This window comes from Schistocerca cancellata, chromosome 5 (genome assembly GCF_023864275.1).
Source record: "Schistocerca cancellata isolate TAMUIC-IGC-003103 chromosome 5, iqSchCanc2.1, whole genome shotgun sequence".
NCBI lineage: Eukaryota > Metazoa > Arthropoda > Insecta > Orthoptera > Acrididae > Schistocerca > Schistocerca cancellata.
This window is the reverse complement of record NC_064630.1, coordinates 377,218,110-377,241,423: the sequence shown is the minus strand read 5'-3', so window position 1 is coordinate 377,241,423 and position 23,314 is coordinate 377,218,110. Positions and strand designations below refer to the sequence as shown.

General features: G+C 38.1%; 1 protein-coding gene across 2 annotated transcripts in view; it reads left to right on the top strand.

Moving 5' to 3' along the window:
* The window catches only part of LOC126188918 (structural maintenance of chromosomes protein 5), a 166,692-nt gene that overhangs the window by 86,158 nt on the left and 57,220 nt on the right, over window positions 1-23,314 (top strand). For both annotated transcript variants that reach the window (XM_049930631.1, XM_049930630.1), the window contains 4 exons: window positions 2,409-2,610; window positions 2,701-2,832; window positions 5,729-5,883; window positions 8,276-8,490. In XM_049930631.1, coding sequence (XP_049786588.1) covers window positions 2,409-2,610; window positions 2,701-2,832; window positions 5,729-5,883; window positions 8,276-8,490 — 704 coding nt within the window. The remainder of the gene's footprint in view (window positions 1-2,408; window positions 2,611-2,700; window positions 2,833-5,728; window positions 5,884-8,275; window positions 8,491-23,314) is intronic.

Below are 23,314 nucleotides of genomic sequence, written 5' to 3'. Positions count from 1 at the left end.
CCAGTCATCTGTGGTATTGCTATTTTTCACCTTCATCACTGTTATCATTGTCTGGGATGATAATTTCACCTAACCAATGAGACATGAGAAAAGAGTCAATCTATTTCTACATATAAGCAGCAATAAAATTTATAAACTTGCTTGTCACAAATATTTGTCTCTTCCCAATATGTTGTGCTTTCCCAGTTGAAGGTTAGTGTGGAACCTAATAGCACACCTTTAATTGCTGCAAAGTAAATGGTCATTGAAATTTTCGATCTCACTTCTCACAAATATTTAATTTTTTCGTTTGAGTATGTTGTGGTTTCTGAACATGTGCTTCTGGTGGAATCTGAGAAAACACCTGTTCTTTTCCAAATACGTTATAGATATTGCATGTATAATAACATGAGAATGTAACAATATTCCATCGTCTCTTGTTTCCAAACATGAAATCTGTCAATTGATGAAAACAGCATCTGACAAACCTTCTTTCATTCTCAAGATACCTCACAGTGAGCGTTGACAACATTGCTGCATGAAATACACAAGTGTGCCTCTGACTCCTATCAAGACTTTTCTGTATTCTACAGTAAGGTTTACTATTTTTAAGTAGTTGTTCAATGTGAAAGTCATTTCAGTTCTGACAACAAATGGATTCATACAAATTGCAATTTAAACACGGTAAATGTTCATAGAAAGGCAAGGTTCATGGTATACAGTCTCTCAGTTGGCAGCACGACAAAATTTGCTGCTTGCTCCTCATTCCCCTCCCAACATTTGCCCTAGTTCTCAGACAATATGATGTCATTGTTCCCCTTCCACCCCTTCTGAATTTTTGCCAAAGCTTCATCTGTAAATATAAGACAATCCCTATACCTATCACAAAAGTAAAAATGTTCACCTCACCAACAATAGGTCATACATAAGATTACCCTGCATTTTTTGAATGGCAAATTTGGGAAGAAACCTCTCAATCTGGTAAGTAAATCAGAAATGTTTATAAAATAATGTAAACTTTGAATTTCTCTTAAAAGTGTTATTGTTGTAAATCTTGACATTTCTCTTATACATCAAACCATATTATTTGAAAATTCTATGCATAGTCACGCAAAAAAGATATAATTGCTTATAGCTTTCAGACTTCTATTCTTGTTCCATCTTTAACATATTACGCACACAAAGATAGTCAGATAATTTCCTTGGCCATGGCAACTTTAACCACAGATGAATGGTCATTAGGATAAGTAGTTTGCGAGGTGGGGGGGGGGGGGGGCGGCATCGTGGTGGTGAAGATGTGTAGTAGTAGCAGTGATGTTGTAAGACATAAGTAGCTTGGGAGGAATAGGTATGTGTTGAGAGACCAGGACAGATGTGGCTCTCAATGTCTGTAACAAACCTGTAGATTCATAGTAGTAACAAAAATTAAAGTGTGGAACCAGAATGGGTGAAAGGGTAAAGGAGTACAATCATAGAATCAGAGGTCATTGTGTGCAGGAAGGGAATCTGACAAGGAAGTGTTGTGATCATGTTCAGGTTGCTTGAGCTTGCAGTTGACCACAGTGGGTTAACAGGTTAACAGATATTTAGCTGTTCTGTCAGTCACATAAATTTCGCACAAGTAGTAGCACAACCATTAGATGAAGTGAATGCTTTCACCCTTTGACAGGATTTCATTTGCAGGTGATTCGTTTGTTAAATGACAGGTGATGCATCTGAGTAGTTCACAGGAATTACCGATGGAGTTAGAAGCAGAAGTGACACAGTGACATATTGGGTTATTACGTAGATTGGGTAGATAATAGGATACCACTCTTTGGTATGAATACCTCTATTAATCTATTTTGCTACTGCTGCAGAGAGCTGATCCCCCTCCCCATTATCTTGTCTTTACTCTCCCTTCTTTGTGTGCACTTCATTTTTCTCCTCTATGCATGTCAATTGACAACCACTCATCAGCAGTTATTGTTATCATAGCCACAGAGGGAAACATATGGTTTCATCTGTAGGCTTCTATTTTTCTTTTTTCTGAGTAATTTCCATTCTTGAATTTCTGTTATCAAGAACCTGTTATGATAAACTAGTAAACCAGCCATTTGATCTCTGCTTTTCAGTAGTGAGATTACTTTCACATATGTCCTTATGATAGTATGCTGTTTGAGTATAATACTGAGGTATACTTATTTTGACATAGCATAGTTTTCCTATCCTATTTGGCATAGGTAGTAAAAGTTTTGTACTGTGCTTGTTCACTGCAATATATGTTTGAAATTTGAATTGTTTTGATTACAGTGGCAACATGGTGTGTCACTGCTGCAAAATTACAAAAATAGTTATCAGTACTGATATATTATTGTCCATATCCAGCGGTAGTTGAATTTTTAAAATATTTTGTATGATTGTAAATAATTGGATTTTTTATTTTACAGAAAATAAGAACGAGGGACAAAATAAACACCCTGAAAAATGAATCTGTTTCTAGAGAACCTGTATCTGAGAGAATAGAATATGTTAATCAGGAATATAAAAAGAAAATTGAAGCAGAGAAATCTCGAGAGTCAGAATTAGCTGCATTGCAGTTACAGTTGAACAAAATGCAGAATGATTTGCGTGAGCTCAGTAAACAGTCTGGTAAGATGTGCAATGAAATTGATAATGAATAAGTTTTTACCTTTTATTTGTGTTCACTAAATAGTTTACGGTATAAAACCTTTTACACAGATGACTCTACACATACTCAGCTGAAGGAAGTTCAAGAACAGATCTCAAAAGTCAGTGATTCCTGCAACATCTTTCGTCACAAGTGTGAAGACTATAAAAGCAAGGTGTCATATATAGACCACGAAATAAGAGGTATGTATGTGAGCATTCAAACAGGAAATCAGAACAGAGGAATCATTTCATTTTAAAAGTACAACCACCAAAGAATAATAATGCTATGAACCAACATTTTGCAAGATCTGAGTGCATTGCTTTCTTTCTCCACGTTATGTTATGATAGCATTATTCTGGTAGTTCTCAAAACATTATATGTTGAACCTATGTAGGCTGTCATTTTTGTTCTTTGTGTATGAACTTCGTTCATTCTATTAACTAGCAAATTTGTAGTATGAATGGCTGTAGGTTTGTATTAACTGCAACACAATACTTTTAACAACAACAACAACAATAATAAGAATAGTAATAGGTAGTTTTTGGTGGCAGGTAGAAATATTGTTTTTGGAACCATTAGCTGATGATAAAAAACTGTTTGAAGATGATCTATGCAACATTCCACTGCTATAGCAAATAGCAGTGGATAAAACTTGTTGATACCACTGGTTTTTGTGTTTGAATACATTATATGCTCATGAACTGTAATTCTATTTTAAAATCAATGATGGCCTGACATTGGTACATATAATTTGTAAAGGAATTATATTTATGAAATCATGTAACAAAACAATGATAATTGAGTTACATTTTTGAGATTGTTCATGATATTTTAAAAAATATACTACAGCTGCCTCATCATACCATACCACATTTCTTGTGCTTCATTTTGAGACCGCAAATTGCAGGAAGTCCAGATAACTCTCTACCATTCTCGTATTTTACAGACACACGGTAAATTCTAACCCATACTGTATTCTGATTCTCAATTTTCATGTATTTACACATCTAGTGCATTTTCTACAAGCCAGATGACACATTGTAATTAAACTTGTTGATACACCACAAGTCAGAAATTTAAATTTTTTGTAGTTTTACCAAATGAGGAAAATAAACAGATCAAAGAATAATAGTTAAATTTAGATATATTCTGGTACATGAATGAAAAAAATTATAAATCAGCTGCTGATGTAGAATTTCAATATTTAAATATTAACCCTTTGACTGCTATAAATGTGCTCGCTGCACTCAGTGGAGAGTGTAGCTTTGTTGTCGCCCTGTATCGCTGCCCACATTTGGAGACCCCCTCCTGGCTGCTACCTGTATACTGGTTTTGCTTCATGGATCGGCTCCCCTGTGCTGAATATTCTTGGACTACTGGAGGTGACAATTTCATCTGCCACTCTGGGTGTCACCACTCCCGATGAAAAATAAGTACAGTTACTGTAACAACAGATTTACATCTTTCCTGGAGTTAATTTACATCTTTCCTGGCATTTTTAGTAGCATGTTAGAAGCATATGGCAAAAGCAGAGTATTGCTTTTGATTCGTTTAAGTGGGTTGTCACTCTTTCTTAAACCTGTTGTCCTACATACATTCATAACTGTAATAACTCGAGCAAAGTATTAATCCATCAGGATCATTGCTTTAATACATGGACGTAATTGAGAACCACAGTAATAACTTTTTCACTTAAAATTTGTTTATTCTGTTATCGAATTGTCAGCGACATAGTTGAGTGGCCATATGGGCTGCTGCTACTTGTATCTGATTTTAAGAACACTATTTGGCAAAAAAAAAAAAAATTGATTGTTTCACATCTTACAGTATGATATTTATGTTCGATAAAGAACTGAATTTCTTTTATTATTTGTGATAGCTACTGTGCTGCATCCAGTTAAATAAAACACACATCAAAATTTTTAGATTTTTGCAGAGGTAAAAACCCATTGCATATACTTTGTGTATGGTTCTTTTTAGGACAGTGATTGCTGTGTAAGAAATTAAGCTAATATTTCAAAATTGCATGTAAAGGTGAGAGCAGAGTGATTTGTATCAGTATTCTCAAGATATTGGGGTTTTATATCTATGGGAGGGTTGGTGTCTTGTGCCCAATATTCTGGCGATGTGCAGTGTGAATTATGTGGTCATAACACGTCATATTTCATAAACGGCTCAAGATATTGAAATGAGATTTATTGCAAATGATAACATGCAAAGAGGTGTGTATATTGCCTTTTGATTAGTACTGAGAACTTCTGGAAAGATATACTTCTTTTAATATCATTGAATATCTCATCAAAAATAAATATTGCAGTATTGCAGACAATGATATTCGTGATATTCTGTGTGGGATACTCAGCATTAACTGAAACCTGTTTGTTTTTATGCCATAAGATATAATTGCTAAGTAACTAAATGTTCAGTTACTTTGTATTCCATGAAATCTTTTGTTTATTTACAACTTATAGAATACACTTTAGCTACATGAAATGATATTAGATTGCCAACTATTTCCTCCAGGGATACTATTGTAGTGGTCTTTATAGAGAGGTGTTTGATACTCTATCCCAGTTTCTTTTATCCTGTGATACCAAGCACTAGGTGTAACTGATTGTCACAACCTTCATGATTTATTCCTTTATACAACCATAATGGGGTGCCATTTCTCAGTCACAAATGAGATGAAAACAGCAACACCAATAGGAGCACAGCAGCAAACCTGTATGGGCTGAACAATGGAAAGCTGCTGAGTGCTCAGGGCAGAAATGCAGCTATTTGGCTGCTCTACCTGACCACTAAGTGCTCTGCGTGTCAGTGCGTCTGAAGCAGACAGAGACCTGAGTGGCTAGCCCTGTTAACACATTGGGAGCACAAAGGTGGCAGCAAGAGGGTGCACTTGTGTGTGTTTATAGCACCTGACTGAAGGATCAAAGCTGTGCATAAACTCATTCAGAGCACCAGGGGACTGTAGCAGCAGCACATCAGCACATGTTAACAAGTCTGGAGTAATCAAAGGGTTAAGGAGTATGCTACTTTTATTATTGCCACTTTTGGAACATTAAGGTGTCCACTGAAGTTACACTGCTTTTTCAGCACAGGATTCAGAATTGCAGAGGCTCAGAAATGTAGCAAATCAACGACTCTCGCTGCTGCAGCACAGGCATCCTGATGTCTACAGAGGAACTATATGGCTACGTGAAAATAAACATCGTTTCTCTGGAAATGTTTATGACCCTATTGTCTTAGAGGTACCGCTTTCAATATCTATATATAGTCGTACCAAATGCAATAATCATAGTGTTACTTCGTTTTGACAGAATATTTTTGCAGTTTTTTTTCTACTGAGTACCATTTATTACATTGTTACAATACTACTACTACTATGATGTTATCACCATCATTGCTGCTTTTATGTTCTGTTCTTTTGCTTCTCTTCTTTTATATGCTTACTGAACAAGCTATCATATGGTAACTATTGAAAGGTTCCTGCAATTTGCGTGTGTGTGTGTGTGTGTGTGTGTGTGTGTGTGTGTGTGTGAGTGAGTGAGTGAAAAAGATTGGTAGTATTTTTGTGGTACATGATGGTGAAGGTCTTCGATTGTCTGGCAGCTTCTAAATGACAATTCAGAATTACTACTTTATTTCACCTTAAATAGCTGGCAGTTTGCTTGTTTTGTGAGTTATGGATATAAGAAATATAAACATATATAAAAAATCTCAAATAATCAGTTCCAGAAGCTCATTGGGGCAACAGAAAATCTCAGTGACATTAAGGGTGGTTTAATTTTCTTCTCACTCCCACAAACTTCGGGCTAAATTTAGTTGAAATAAAATTTTTCTCTTTGCCACAGCTCTAATGCTATAATTACTCATAACGTTTTCGTACATCATGGAAGTACTCACTCGATTATTTGTGTAGAAAATTCATCAGTATGCCTGTATGAGAAGATATCTACATCTATGTATGTACTGCTCAAGTCACTGTATGTTGTGTGATAGAGGATACCGTCTAACACCAATAATCATCCCTCTTATATTTGCAAATCCCAGAGACAGTGGTTGGTTGTGTGTGTGTGTGTGTGTGTGTGTGTGTGTGTGTGTGTGTGTGTGTGTGTGTGTGTGTGTGTGTGTGTGTGTGCGCGCGCGCACGCGCGCGTCTGGCCTGCAGTGTTGTGACAATGATGATGAACCACGTCGCTGTACTTGGTGAATTGTGCTGCTGTTGGCAGGTAAGTAGCTGACATTGATTCTACTAGTTGCTGAATAGTAATTGTTAACCAGATGTAGTAGCCCTCTGTAGCCTCAGCCATCGATCTTCCACTCGTGGACTTAATGAAATTCTCGTGTAATGTATATATTGTTGACTAATTTAATTAGTGCTCATTGACAAACTATTTCTTCTCAGATTTCTTTAGCTGTTGTGTTTGTAATTGTGCACTTCGTCATAATATTCAGCTTTTGACTCAGTTGTCAATGAGAACTGTGATAATTTTCAGTAAATCTTCAATTAAAAAATGCGAATTATCTTTAATAATTCTGTTTTCTATTTATTATTACTTTTATTTATCAATTTAATTAACTTCCAGAAATAATTATTCAGAATGCTTTCATTAGGGCACAAGAATGTAACGTTTGCTGATGTTGATAAGTATTTTGTTCGTGAGCTGTAATTATTTGATATTATTCAGTTCATATCTTTATTTCTTCATGACTGTAGATACTAAAAAGCTTGGTACTAATTCTTCAGATTATTCAATAGGTCCTGGAAGTATAGCAATTATCATAATATGCATTGTATAAATAAATACGGTACGTGTCCAGTCACTGTGACATACAGTCTTGTAATATTATACAGCTTTCTTTGTGATGAACAGTACTTACTCTGGGAACATTACAATAATTACTTGAATCTCAGCCTGCATCTCGTGGTCGTGCGGTAGCGTTCTCACTTCCCACGCCCAGGTTCCCGGGTTCGATTCCCGGCGGGGTCAGGGATTTTCTCTGCCTCGTGATGGCTGTGTGTTGTGTGCTGTCCTTAGGTTAGTTAGGTTTAAGTAGTTCTAAGTTCTAGGGGACTGATGACCATAGATGTTAAGTCCCATAGTGCTCAGAGCCATTTGAACCATTTGAACTTGAAACATAAATGCAAAGCTGACAGATTGAAATACAGCAACAGAATAATTAGTTTTCCGCACATTCCTTATGCATCTGTTGTTTGCTGTGAAGTCATCAACATGGGCACAGCACACATGCCCTTTCCTCTGTGATGTACCCTACTTCTCCTAGCTGGCACTTCAAAGCACAGAACAAGTGCCATGCACAGCAGGTAATGCAGCTCGTGGTAACACTGTAATTGCTGTCTCACGTTGAAGACATGGATGGTGTACATCCATATCCATTCACATGCAAAAACTGTGATAAAAACCTCCAAACAGCTTTTGATTCCAAACTGATTAACTAATAAATAGTTCCAACTATCGGGAACATCATTCATTGGCTAGGTGGATGTTGGGTAACGCGTCACTCAACTGGAGTGCTAAGTTACACTATAGGGTTCATTTTTTGAATTTTTCAGGGTGTTCTTGTATGCTACTTTACCTCTTTGTTAATCATGTAATCTTCTTTTTTTTTTTCCCCCAGACCAATTTGAAAGATCCAAGCTATGCGAAGTATGTGGAAGCTGTCATTTCAAACAGGGACTTACTAGCCTTTACATTTGAGGACAAAGATGATATGAACAATGCAATGAGGATACTAAGAGATGAAATGAACTTAAGGCTAAATTTTTTACATTCTGGTGAAATGCATCAACCATCTTCATACTATAAATCAACCATACCAATCAAGCACTTGAGGTAAGTGCCTGAATAACTTATACCTTTTTTGTGTCCTTCTGTCTTTTAGAATTTTCTGAGCATTTGACATCGTTTATTTTCCCACAGAACTGGAAGACATTTTAAGGAAACAGGGAAATAGAGGAACTTGTTATGTATAAAGTGAAATTAATGTTTAATTGTTTCAAACTCTAGAAGTTAATAGGCATGAGTAGACAAGAAGGCATACATTTTAAGCGACTGGAAAGTGCAAGAAATAATGGAGACCAACATGTTATGTCAGTGGTGTTACAAGGATAAGATAGGTTTCCTTTGAGATGAGATGCAGGAGAAATAATACGTAGCCCGATGAGATAAAATTCACGTAAATGGAATCAGTCAGCTAACCCACACTACAAGACGACATTCTATATTATATAAAAAAAAAATCAATGGGTGATGTTGGCTATTATTTTTTATTAATGATAAATAACGAAAACAAAACTGGAAGTTACAGAAAATAAACAAAGTGAAATGAAATAAGATAGAAATAAGGTCTAGGGAAGCAGTTAAGTGCTAATTTAAAGATATTGAAAGTAAAGGAATAATATTAAATGTGCAAAGCGGAAAAAGGCTGTGCTGCCAAGGCGGTTCTAGGACAGAAAGAACAAAGAAAGTGATATGTATTAATAAAATGATGAAAGCTATAATTGTGTGAATCTTTTTGTTGTGCCTATCACAACTCAGCATCTCCGCTATATGGTGAGTAGCAACTTTCCCTCTCCAATATTGTTAATACAATGACAAGTGGAAAAGGGAAACATCTGTAAATCATGAAGCATGAAGCATGGAGGGTGCATTTCATCCTTCAAGTAGGTACATAACACATCAGTTGAATGTGTTAATCTACTTTCAGTTCTGTGTTCACTTGTAGCTCATCTTGTGTGTAGTGTTAAGCAAGATAGCACACTGTTTGAGACACAGGTCTAGTATCTCTGTCTGACAGACATGGTTTAGGTTTCCTGTGGTTTCCCTGAATCACTTCACACAACTACTAGTTCCCTTCAAACTGAGCATAGCTTCTCCCTTACCCAATTCTTTCCCAGTGGAGCTAGTGTTCCATTTCTAAGGATGTCGACATAAGGTATCATTTATTGTTCTCTCAAATGAGAAACATTCTTCCCAAAATCCTTTCCTACATCTCCCAAAGAGGTATTTCATTGCCCACCGAGGTCCATCTTTATGCAGGGCTGATTTAAGGCCAGAGTTACATAAGTGGCCACCTGGCGTGTCCAGCTTAGAGGAGTGAAAGTGTGCAAGGCAAAGGTTCGTATTGTGGCAGATGATAAAAGGTGTGTATACTAAAATATTCTTACACTGGCCCTGTGTACTACTTTTCACTGTGTACTAGAAACTCATTACTACAGGGGCCACATACCTGTGGAAGTACCTGATGCAAGACCTCCCTTATACACCAAATCAGCATATCCTGTTCCAGTCCTGTCATGGGCATATTGTACTGTAATGTTTCTACTCACGATATTGACAAAAATTGAATCAAAATTTCAGTTCCAAAATATTATTTGTTATTTCTGTATTGTAATATTCTGGTTCTTGCAAAATGATAAATTAAGTTTTGGGATGGGAATATGTAACTATAATGAGCGACCAAAAAGTTTCCATCTGAGGAATTGCTACTGCATGTATGTAACCCAGGATGACTCTGATGCGGCTATATAAGCACCAGCATTTGTGTCTTTCAACATGCATATGGCAAATATGGGAACATGAACTATCGTGTCGATATTACCAAATGCATCCAGACAGTACCAACATGCTGTTATTCTTCTTTTGGCTGCTGAAGGATGGCCGGAGGTTAAAGAATGTGTATGGCACAGCATGTCTGTCGAATACAAGCATTGTGGAATGGTGTGCCAAGTTCCATGCTGGTCACGACTCAACACAAGATGCTGGTCAGTCTGGGAGGCTAGCATCATCCATTTCATGCAACAAGTGGACAATTGATGTGACTGGGGCAGACCGGCACATAACCACTCATGTGCTAACAAAGGATCTAGACATCAGCTTCAGCAGAAGTTAGGCTGCCATGAGGAGTAAGATCTGCAGGCAGTGGATACCCCAGGTGTTGAATGCCAAATAAAAAGCAAACCAGATGGCTGTTTGCATGAAGCATCTGATGGATTTCAATTGTGAAGGCAAAACCTTTGAGTGCATTGTTGCAGGCGATGAAATCTTGTGCCACTACTGGGAACTGGAGTTGAAAGTGTCAGTGATGCAGTAGTGTCACCCCTTGCGCCCCCCTCATGCCAAGAAGTTAAAGAGCCAGCCATCTGCTAGAAAGCTGACACTCACCCTGCTCTCTGAGGACTGGGGCCCATTGCTTCTTGATTACATTTAAGCTGGTGTCTCCATCACTGGGGAATGGTACTGCACAATGCTGGAGAAATTAGTGTGCAGTTAAGGTGAAACATCTGAAAAAACAGTGACAACGCATGCTGGAGCTTCATGATAACGCACATCTCCATATCGTGAATGTTGTAATGCAGTAGTTATAGCTCAAGTGAAAGACATTCAAGTACCTCCCTATAGTCCTGATCTCTCCCCATGTGATTTCACGTCTTCGGTCCCTTAAAAAAGGCCTTGAAGGGTAGATGATACCTATCAGATGAGGACATGTGGCAGGCAGTTACAAACTTCTTCAAGCAGCAGGACACGGTGTTTTACCAAACAAGTATCTTCAACCTGGTGTGCTAGTGGGATAATTGCCTCATTGCTCATGATGATTTTGCCTGATTCTCATCTGCTTGAATTGGAGGTTCTGAAAATTTTGAGACATCACTATAGAAGTCTTGAGATGAATATTTCAGAAATTTTCTTATTATTTGGTTGCGAGTATTTTGTTTATTAGAAAAGTTTTAAATCAACTCATTTTAAGGATCTTTGTTCATTCACACAAATCAGATTAAACAGCACTACTACTACTACTACTACTACTACTACTACTATTACTACCATTACTACCACTACCACTTCACACTTCTGTTCATATTAATAAATCCACCACTACTGACAATGGACCTCTACTACTGCCATGCAGTTGGAGATGCCATCACTTAAATACCATTACAGCAATGCAAATAATCTTCAGTACTATTAAAATTTAAGTTACACATACATTTTATGAAAAAAACATAAATACAAGTAGTTTCACATGTTACATTAATGCCAAGAAGAAATGTAAATATGTTTGCAAGTAACAGTTTTGTCAGATAGAAAGTTTAGCTGTCCTAAATTTTAAGTTTAGCTGTCCTTAATTTTGTAAAATAAATTATTACCAAATATGTAGATCTTCATTAGAAATAAGTATTCTTTCTGTCATTACCTTCAATGTTTGACATAAATGTTAATACTTTGCCCTCTGGCACAAAGAAAAGCATTTCAAGTAATACTGAATACTAGGAATGGGGTAACTGTTTACATTTTGTTTAGTCTGTCATGGTAAGTTGTTTCCGAAGAGTTGAACAAAACTTACATTGAATTTTAATTCAACTATTGCACATAATGATTATTGAAGTTGAAAGTTAAGCCATGACCACAAGTACATAACTACATAATAAAATATCATTGTGTTTCATATTGTTTATTAATCAAAAGCATCATTTGCTAGAGTGTGTTAATCCCAGTCTGTGACATTGCACTATGCTGTTATCGAGGTGGGGGATAGCAGTTGTCATTTACTGACTTCACTGTAACTTCTTTAAGGCCTTGTACGTGGGCGTAAGTACCTACCAGCTGTCCACCTTAATGAATGTCCTTCCCCAAACTATGGCCAAGCCTGTCATTGATCACTAGTGGCAACACATACATGATTTAGGTGGCTGTCTCACCACCTGTGCTGCTTGGATCCTCCAGCAGAATATTAGCTTTACTAAATTTTGTAGATGGGAATTGTCCTTACAATACATTCTCAAATCTGGTGAGGAACCTCCACCCCACATCTGTCCATCCCTTCCCTGCCTCCATGCCTCCCATTTGTAAGCCTTCAAGATCTGTCTTACACTACAACTCCTTCCTCTTTGAAGACTGAGAATTCCTCGTAATTAAAAATAGAATACGTAGTAAGTGATGGCAAAAGTTTATTTATGGGATCAAAACTCTCAACAAATAAACAAATTTATTTCTCATTTATTTGTACTCTAAACCGTTGTCGAATTCAGAGAGACAGTTTTACTTATTTTCTCCCAATTTGCTGATACCCTTGTTCAAAGAGGCTTGTACACATACAGTGATCAGCAAGAAACTCATCCAGGACAGTATCACCTGGTGAGGAATGACTGCTAGTCAAACACACAAAACATGATGCTGTGAGCATGCTGAGTGATTGGCCCAGAGGCTTGGCACGAGCATTTTGGGCTTGTCATGTGTTTGAGGTGTGCTGTGGAGAGAGTCTTCAACATGTAGTGAAACCAAAACGAAACCACATCCTGACATCAGGGGATTGGGCGGCCACACCTCATTATCGATGTCGGATGCCATAGTCTGGGCAGTCAGGTGAAGCAGGGCAGCTGGTGAACTGTGGCAGATCTGATCTTAATGCTGGGCAGTCTAAAAGTGTGTGTGAACACACAGTGCACTGAACATTCCTAACAATAGGCCTCCATGGCTGATGACATGTGCATGTGACAGTGTTAACACCATGACATCAGCAACTATGACTGAAATTGGCACATGAATATCAGTACTGGAGATTCGCGCAGTGGCAGAATGTTGCATGTTTTGATGAATCCTGATACCTTCTTCATCATTTCGATGGGATGGAATCTGTTGTCTTCCAGGGAAACACTTCCTTGACACCTGTTCTGTGGGTTGGAGACAAGCTGGCTCCATTATGCTCTGGGGAACATTCACATGGGGACCCTTGCATCCAGAGGAGCTCTTGTAATGTACCATGATGGCCTAGGAGTAGTTTACATTGGTTCCAGACTATGTTCACCCCTTTGCGACCATCATGTTTCCTGATGGCAGGGGAATTTTTCAGAAAGAATCAAGGAATTTGTTTTTTTAACGAGCTATCCTTATATGTTGACAAAGAATAAGGTAACTAAAATTGTAAAAGAAAGTAGTGTGTGTGTTCCTGATGCACCATCAAATTACAACCTGTATACATTAACTTGAAGGGTTCACACATTCAGGGTAGCATTAAACATTGAGTTAACTTTGCACAAGTATATTTAACTGTTAACTATATTACCACAAATGAATTTATGTAGTAGTAGTCAGAAGCATATGTGGAAGTACGGCACTAAAGTACCAGTGCCTGAGGAATCTCGCAGCTTGCACTATAGATTTAACCTGCCTTGAGCTCTTTTCTCAGGGATGAATGCTGCAGCTATGAAAATATACCAAAAGGATCTGTGTTCACTCACAGTAATGCCTTGAAAACGACATGTACAGAACCTACCATTCATACATACTCGAGAAATTTGTACCTTGAAGTGAATAGGGTTTCATTATACAGGAATGTCATATTTTGTAATGCATTGCTCAAACAAGAATTGCTAAGAGAGTAAAATTGTTAGTTAGAGCTCTGTTCTTTCCTTTTAATGCTCTCTTTAAATCTAAAAGACCTTTCTAATTGAGGCCACCAATAATAAGCAAACTTCTGACAAAGATTATATTATTATTTGAGGTTTCTAGTCACATTTGCTGGCAGTTGTACCTTGCAGACTGTTTCCATCTCAAAGTACACCAAATTAAAAAGAAAACTCTAGTGTGTCTTTGGTTACCATGCCTCTATGTTAATGTGACACATTTTTGTTATCCACATGTGAGAAATAGTCCCTGGCTGTGATATGCACATCTGTAACCCTCTTTAAACCATTGCTACATGGTGAACATATGAGTGGATGATGGTAAGGACTGCGTGTGGTGGTATACCTGGCAAATGGTTTGGCTAGTAGATATACAGACATTGGCACTAATTAAAAACAAAGTCAAGTAGAGCTGAAGATCGTGTATTTAAATTGATGACCTCTAGGAACTTGATTATACACCGCACTCATAGTTTTGCCCCCCCCCCCTTTCTCTCTCAACCGGTTTTAAGTTTCCAGTTCCATTACTGAAAAAAATTAAATCCACTTGTTACACCTCTAAAAGTACCAGAGAGATATGAGCAAAGCCATGAAGATAACATGTGGTAGTGATAGGGAGCAGCCAGTACACATTGCAGCTTATGGTGGTGAGATTAAGAAGAATTACAAGATAAGGGCTTGCTTCTGTTAAGTGCGTTTAGACTCTAGATTGCAGTTTTTTTTAAAATGATATTTTCTTCTGGGTAACATAGTTCAGAGGTCAGATAGTTCCCCATTCAAATCTTTTGCGTGGGAACTACTTTGGGGGGGGGGGGGAAGAGGTCACCAGAAAGAATAAAAATGTAATTTTAATTTTAACGCATGAACGTGAATGTAAGGCTATTTGTAACAAGCAGGAAAATTAGAAATGTTAAAAGTGGTTGTGTGGAAATATGATCCAAGTGTAACTAGTCTGAGTGAAATATATTAGATAAGAACAGGGACAGGGAGAAATGACAGCAGGAAAGTACTCAGTGTTTTACTACTCAGGAGATCAGACAGCTGAAAGAGTAGTTTCCATGATGCTAAGGAAAATCGAAAACAGCATGTAATGGAGGCAATATAAGGAGAAATAAGTGACATTCATTTCCAACAAGCAGAAGGGGGCAGTCAGTGCTACAGTGATGGGACATTTCAACTATGGGGCAGGGGAAGGAATGGTAAATAAAATTATGGGACACTTGGATTATGCAAAAGAAGTGAAAAAAGTAGAATTCTCATAGATACAGGGTTGTCCATGGGTCATGACCGGGCCACATATCTCACGAAATAAGCGTCAAACGAAAAAACTATGAAGAACGAAGCTTGTCTAGCTTGAACGGGGAAACCAGAGGGTGCTGTGGTTGGCCCCGCTAGATGGTGCTGCCATAGGTTAAATGGATATCAACTGCGTTTTTTAAAATAGAAACCCCCATTTTTTATTACATATTCGTGTAGTACGTGAAGAAATATGAATGTTTTAGTTGGGCCACTTTTTTCGCATTGTGATAGATGGCGCTGTAATAGTCACAAACATATGGCTCACAATTTTAGACGAACAGTTGGTAACAGGTAGGTTTTTAAATTAAAATACAGAATGTAGGTACGTTTGAACATTTTATTTCGGCTGTTCCAATGTCATACATGTGCCTTTGTGAACTTATCATTTCTGAGAATGCATGCTGTTACAGCATCGTTACCTGTAAATACACATTAATGCAATAAATGCTCAAAATGATGTCCATCAACCTCAATCTATTTGGCAATACGTGTAATGACATTCCTCTCAACAGCGAGTAGTTCGCCTTCCGTAATGTTCGCACATGCATTGACAATGCACTGACGCATGCTGTCAGGCGTTGTCGGTGGATCATGATAGTAAATATCCTTCAACTTTCTCCACAGAAAGAAATCCGGGGACGTCAGATCCGGTGAACGTGCAGGCCATGGTATGGTGCTTCGACGACCAATCCTCCTGTTATGAAATATGCTATTCAGTACCGCTTCAACCGCACGCGAGCTATGTGCTAAACAGAACACATGCAAAAAAATCTGTCGGCGGCCCATAATTTCTCTTGTGCCCAGTGGCAGAACTGTACACGACGTTCAAAGTTATCGCCATGAAATTCCTGGTGCATAGAAATATGGTACAGGTGCAGTTGATATTGATGTAGCATTCTCAACACCGACGTTTTTGAGATTCCTGATTCTCGCACATTTTGTCTGCTACTGATGTGCAGACTGGCCGTAACAGCAGCTAAAACACCTACTTGGGCATCATCATTTGTTGCAGGTCATGGTTACCGTTTCACATATGGTTGAACATATCCTGTTTCCTTAAATAATGTAACTATCCGGCAAACGGTCCGGACACTTGGATGATGTCGTCCAGGATACCGAGCAGCATACATAGCACACGCCCGATGGACATTTTGATCACAATAGCCACACATCAACACGATATTGACCTTTTCCGCAATTGGTAAACAATCCATTTTAACACGGGTAATGTATCACGGATCAAATACAGTGGGCACTGGCGGAATGTTACGTGATACCACGTACTTTTTAATGTTTTGTATCACAAAGCGAAAAAAGTGGTCAAACTAAAACGTTTATAATTTTTTACGTACTACAGGAACATGTAATAAAAAATGGGAGTTCCTATTTAAAAAAATGCAGTTGATATCCGTTTGACCTACGGCAGCGCCATCTAACGGGCTAACCATAGAGCCATCTGGTTTCCCCCTTCAACCTAGACAAGTTTCGTTCTTTGTAGTTTTTTCATTTGATGCTTATTTTGTGGGATATTTGGCCCGATCACTATCAATGGACCACCCTGTATATGTAGAAAAAAATGATCTGTGATGATGAGTACTTGGTTCAAAAAGAGAGAAACAAAACTCAATGCATGGAAAAATGCCTGGTGTTTGTAGAGCTACCTGATTAATTAAATACCGTATTTACTCGAATCTAAGCCGCACTTTTTTTCCGCATTCTGTAATCCAAAACACCGCCTGCGGCTTAGAATCGAGTGCAAAGTAAGTGGAAGTTCTGAAAAATGTTGGTAGGTGCCGCCACAACTAACTTCTGCCTTCGAATATGTGTAGCGCTACACGGGCATGCTTTGCAGGCAAAAAGATAAATACTGGCGCCAAAACCTCTGCATCAGTAAAAAAATTAAAAAAAGGTGGAAGACGAGCTTTTTTCTCCGCCCCAGGTTTCGAACCACTGCATTTTCGTACGTTATCTAACGAAGTAAATACAAATTTCGTATTGTTCATCTTCGAATGTAGCAGCATTTCTATGTACTACGAAAATCCGACTGGCAAGACTGTTTGGGATGTTTGTCAATATGGCCAACTCTACGTTCTGAATTTTTTCCTACCTGTCAGAAGAGATGGTTGCTAATAGGAACTTTTATGAATTGTGAATCACACGCAGTATTCTCTTCACCATGAGAATAATACGAATATAAACATTTTACCATGCATTCTTTCGTATTTGCTGCTATCTCATTTAAATCCTGTCTGCCTAATAAAATACGAAACTAGAGTGAGACAACAACCAACGCGGAAGAATATACATATCATGTAATGTTTTCATTCGTATTATTCTTATGCCTAATAGTGATACAGTCAGAATTGAAGCACGGCAATTGACTAGATTTTTACATCTAAGATGACTAATTTCTGTGCAGAATATAATGTACTAAAGAAGCGTCTGCAAAGATTTTCAAACTGAGAAAAAATTTTTGCTAAACTCTCATTCAGAACATCTTCTATCATTCGCAGCCTATTATTTGGTTCTTGTTGATCATTACCAAAGAAAGCAGCAGTGTAAGTAACAACAAATCGCAGTCTCTTGTCATTGTTTCGATGAGACGATTCCTCTCTTTTTTTTTTTTATTGTAAGCGCCTAAGCGGCGGTAGCGTGCACAAAAGCAAGCCATGCCGCGAACGGTGACAGGTCGTAAACACTCATTATCAGAATGCGACAAACAATGCATGACAGTACAGTAATGCATTTTCAGCTTAGAGTGACGTTAACACCTATAACAAAGAGAACAGCACTTATTAGATCAAAGAAAAATAAGCAATCAATTCAAACCAGACGAAGCACGTGAAAAAAGAAGGGTACCCGTATAAATACGGGCGGAGCGACTGACGCCTAGCAATGGCTACCTGGTGCAGCTTAACTGCTAAGCTTACGACTCGAACCAAACTACTGTAGCTGTATCGTCATTTATTCGACCTAAATTGTGTCTCATATTACAATGGACCAACTTTGTTTCGATTTGGAGGTGTGGCCTAAAACTTTTCTCACCTCTTGAATTTCGAGTCTCAAACTTCAGGTGCGGCTTAGATTCGGGAAAATTTTTTTCCTTGATTTCGAGTCTCATTTTTCAGGTGCGGCTTAGATTCGAGTAAATACGGTAGTGATCCAACAACATCAGGAACAGCATACAGTATGTGAAGCAGGAATAGATATATCAAACCACAATATCATATCAGCATAAGGAATTAATGCAGCCACAAACTGGGTGAAAAGAAGCCACAACAACATTTAAAGAAACCAAGAAATACAAGGAAGTATAGGAAAGGGTAGAAACCAGGTTTAAGAAAATAAGCAGACTTGAGGGTACTGAAGAAATGTTTTGTAGAAGAATTAAGAAAGTTCTATTAGATACACTTGCCAAGGATACTGGGAAGGTTAAATGTGATAGCAAGTAACCATAGGTAATACAAGTAATGATTCAGAAGGTGGCAAGAAGTTAAAGAACAGTGATATAAGGAATACAGGAGGTCAAATAATGAATTGAAAAGGGAAGCTGACAGAGTGAGGAGACAGTATGTACATTAAGTATCTGAAGAAATAATAAAACTTCAGAAATATTAAAAGTATGACCTGATGTACCAGAGAAAACAACATGTAGTTATAATGTCATAAATTTACAATGCCAGTTAGTTACTGATTGGCAAAAAGCTCTAAAAATCTGGGTAAAATACATCATTGATCTTCATAACAAGAAGAATAAGCTACATGGAAAGTTAATAGAAGCAAGAGAGTCAATAAATGATGACAGTAAAAGACATGAAATGTAATGGAAGGGAGTGATAAAAGCCATTAAAAAAATTCAAAAGAGGCTGCTGGTACTGTTGAAGGAATTAATAGCCAGTGGATTTAATGCTTTGTCTACACTTCACGGGCGAAGAAGTGTAGGATCATTAGAATTATTTCACATCCCAGAAAGATTATGGCACATATAATTTCTGAAAGTTACAAAAACAAGAAAGAAAATGTGATTATATGAGATCTAGAAGATATGGTATAGGAGTTCTAGATGACTTGATGGTAGGAGATCTGTTGGAATTTATTAATAGAAAGGGGACAAGGGGGACATTTTGATGATGATAGAGATAAACACAAAAGCATGTATGTTTTTCATCAACTAGCAGAAGTCTGTTGTTGCTGTCAATGGAAGGTATTGGCAAAGTCCTCCAAAGACAAGGTCATTTTATTGGCATGTGAGGTGACAAAAAGTTAATCGTCGTAGGAGTATATGATAACACATTCAGACCAAATGAAACATGTCAGTAAATGGTGCCCAAACAGTCGCCTAAGTATATGTACAGTGTCAACACAGATGTTCTTCTCGAATGCAAATGATCATAAAGATGCTGAATGGTAAACTGTAATAGATTGTCCCGACCATCTTGTGCCATTTGTTGCAGTTTGGCAGTGGTTCAGGCAGGTTCTAGGGAAAAAAAAATAATAATAATTTTATGCTTTATCGTGTCCCATATGTATTCATTTGTTAAACTGGTGAGAGGTCTGGTGATTTTCCTGGCCAGAACAGTTGTTATACACCACAAAGAGCATGTTGCTTTGCAGCAGTTGTATGTGAATGTGCATTGTCTGCTGAAAAATCACATCACCATTTCTGTTGAAGAAACGCAGTAGCACAGGTTTAAAGTCAGTGCAGTGTTGTGGGCACTGGCTACTTTAGCCTGCAGAAGCACCAAATGTGACTGATAGTTGTAACTGAGGGCTCCCCACACCATTAATCCTGGAGTGGGATGTGTATTGTGGCTGAGTGTACCCTGGAACAGGCAGCCCACAAGGTCTACACAATACACGTGTACATCCATCACTGGCTTACACACAGAACCTACTCTCATCACTGGAAACAACAGAGTGCCATTCCACTCTCCAATCAACTCTTTCACAACAGCAGGGTAGCCATACTTGGTGGTATCACGGCGTCAGTGGTACCCTATCCAGAGACATCCGTATCTTTAACCCTGCTCCAAGCAGGCTGTTCCCAATGGTCCCTGATGACACAGGAGGTTCAGCATTTGGCTGGATTTCATCCCTACTTGCACAATGCAGTGATATTGACATGAGTCTGTACTATGTAGATGTCCACAACCTATTCTACAGTTGCGGGAATGTTCCGCAGACCACTGTTGAAAACAGCAACACACCAGTAATACCTTGCTGCCAACATGTGCAGCAATTCGTCAATACATCCATCCTGATTCCCAAAGGTCCACATTGTGACCCCCTTCTAGTTACTGAAGCTGTTCAACAAGAATATGTACTCATCAGAGGGGCACGGTTGTATCCTAAGATGAATGTTGCAAAATCTGTTTGCCTCTAAACTCAGCAAGGTAGTGCCTGCAGACTCAGAACAGAGGGTGCACAGACAGGCCTCCTGAGCACCACATGATCACTGATGACTGTGAGAAATGAATCACTACACTACAACCTGTCAGTACGCACATATTATAACCTGCTGCCGCTGAACAGTCCTTGAGGGTTTTGCATTTTTTCCCCTTACAGTGTAGAATGTCGAGTGATCTGCAATATCTGTTTATACAGAAATACTCAAATTTTTAAAGGCGAAAGTTTAGACAAGGAATGTGTGTTCACATTCCCACAAATTAATCATGATGCTGTTCCAAAGTTTTACTTATATTTGTAGAATGCAAGTGTAGGTTTCCTTAGTTCATTTTACTATCACACATTTGCTCATTGAATACAAATGAAGTACAGAAGTTATCGCAAGTGTTTCAAAAATGTGGTTTAACGTCACCAAATGTTACAAAAGCACATTTAGAAATGACAAATGCACAGCAACTCAACTAGTCATTGGAAGTCCCCTTCAGAAATATTGTGTCATGCTGCTTCTGTAGCCATCTGTAATTGCGAAAGTATTTCTGGTGCAGCATTTTGTGCATGAACTGATCTCTCGATTATGTCCTATAAATGTTGGATGGGTTTCATGTTGGGCAATATGGATTACCAAATAATTCGCTCATATTGTCCACAATGTTCTGGAATGGCACATTGTCATCCATAAAAATTTCATTTTTGTTGGGGATTGTGAAGTCCATGAATGGTTACAGATGGTCTCCAAGTAGCTGAACAAAGTCATTTCCAGCCAATGATCAGTTCGGTTGAATCAGAGGACACAGTCCATTCCATGTAAACGCAGCCCACACCATTATGGTGCCACCGAAAGCTTGCACAGTGCTTTGTTGACAATTTGGGTCCATGGCTTCGTGTGGTCTGTGCCACACTTGAATCCTACCATCAGCTTTTACCAACTGAAATTGAAGATTCATCTGACCAGCCCACAGTTTTTCAGTCATCAGGGGTCCAACTGGTATGGTCATGAGGCCAGATGATGCACTGCAGACAATGTGCTGTTAGCAGAGGCACTCACATTGGTCAACTACTGCCATAGTCCATTAATGCCAAATTTTGCTGCTCTGTCCTAACAGATATGATAGACATATGTCCCACATTGATTTCTGTGGTTATTTCGTGCAGTGTTGCTTGGCTGTTAGCACTGGAAACTCTGTGCAAACACTGTTACACTGTCGTTAAGTGAAGGCTGACCCCTTCATTTTCTGTGATTAGAGGTAATGCCTGGAATTTAGTATTCTCAGCACACTCTTGACACTACAGATCTCGGAACATTAAATTCCGTGATGTCACCTGAAATACAATGTCTAACTCCTACTATCACTTCGCATTCAAAGTCTATTAACTTCACACATTGGAAATCTTAGCATGAATCACTTGAGTACCAATGACAGATCCACCAATGCACTAACCTTTTATACTTCATATATGCGATAGTACTGCCATCTGTATATGTGCATTTCACTATCCCATGAAGTGTCACCTCAGTGTATAAGTGCTATTTTTACATAGTATAATGTGAGACCTAATTCTTATGGAAGTGGCACATGTAGACTGAGAATGCCATGAGTTTGGGTTATGTAACTCAAGTATACACAAGCATAATGTAGGGCACAAAGGAGGCTACAAAATTAAGTATGTGGAGAAAAGAAGCTGAGGAAAATAGGAAAGGAGAAGAATTTGGAGGTGCTAGAAAGCAGTTGGAAATAACACTGCTTGTAGACCATGGAATAGTATCATTACACTTTATTTACTTCAGGATTTTTATGGATTATTGTTGATTTTTTTCTATTCACTTGATGACACTATTGAACAACTCACATGGCACCCATGATGCAATACTATTCTATCACCCTTCTAAAAGAGACCATAGGCTTGTTGAACCTAGAAATAATTCAATTTTACTTCAGCCATTAATCCATAGCTGCCATGTAGATATATGACAATGGCTGTCTAGTAAATTACAAGGAACCTAAAGACACAGGTCATAGGAAATTAATATTTTCACTTTGTATTTTCTGTTAAAAGCATTAAGACACATTTAAGAATTGGTATAATATATCATCAGGTGAATTTTCAGTGCGGAACACAGGATGGTTATATTGATTGTTAGTGCAGTACAGTAAGTGGTGTAGCTTTTTTTCAGAATTAAGGATAGTCATTAAAAACCACACCAGTTATTCATTGATGATATTATGTTAACGTCTATTGAACCAAATTAGTAAAGCACCTATAAGAAACCTAGCATTGTTTTAGACGAAGTTGTCAACTCCTGTTACACTATGATCATCTGTTCTCATTGGGCACTTCGCTGTGGGAAAAACCAAAAGCTTTTTCATGGTCAGTTAAACGAAGATTGAACAAAACTTCCACTTATCAATAAGAATTAGCATCAGCATCGTCAACACCAGTAACATTGACAGCAACAGATAGAAGCACATGCAAAAAGGCTATTAATGCTAGCATTCATAAATAAGAATTCCTTTATTTAGTAAAAGAATTAAGATCTGAAGGAAATTGGC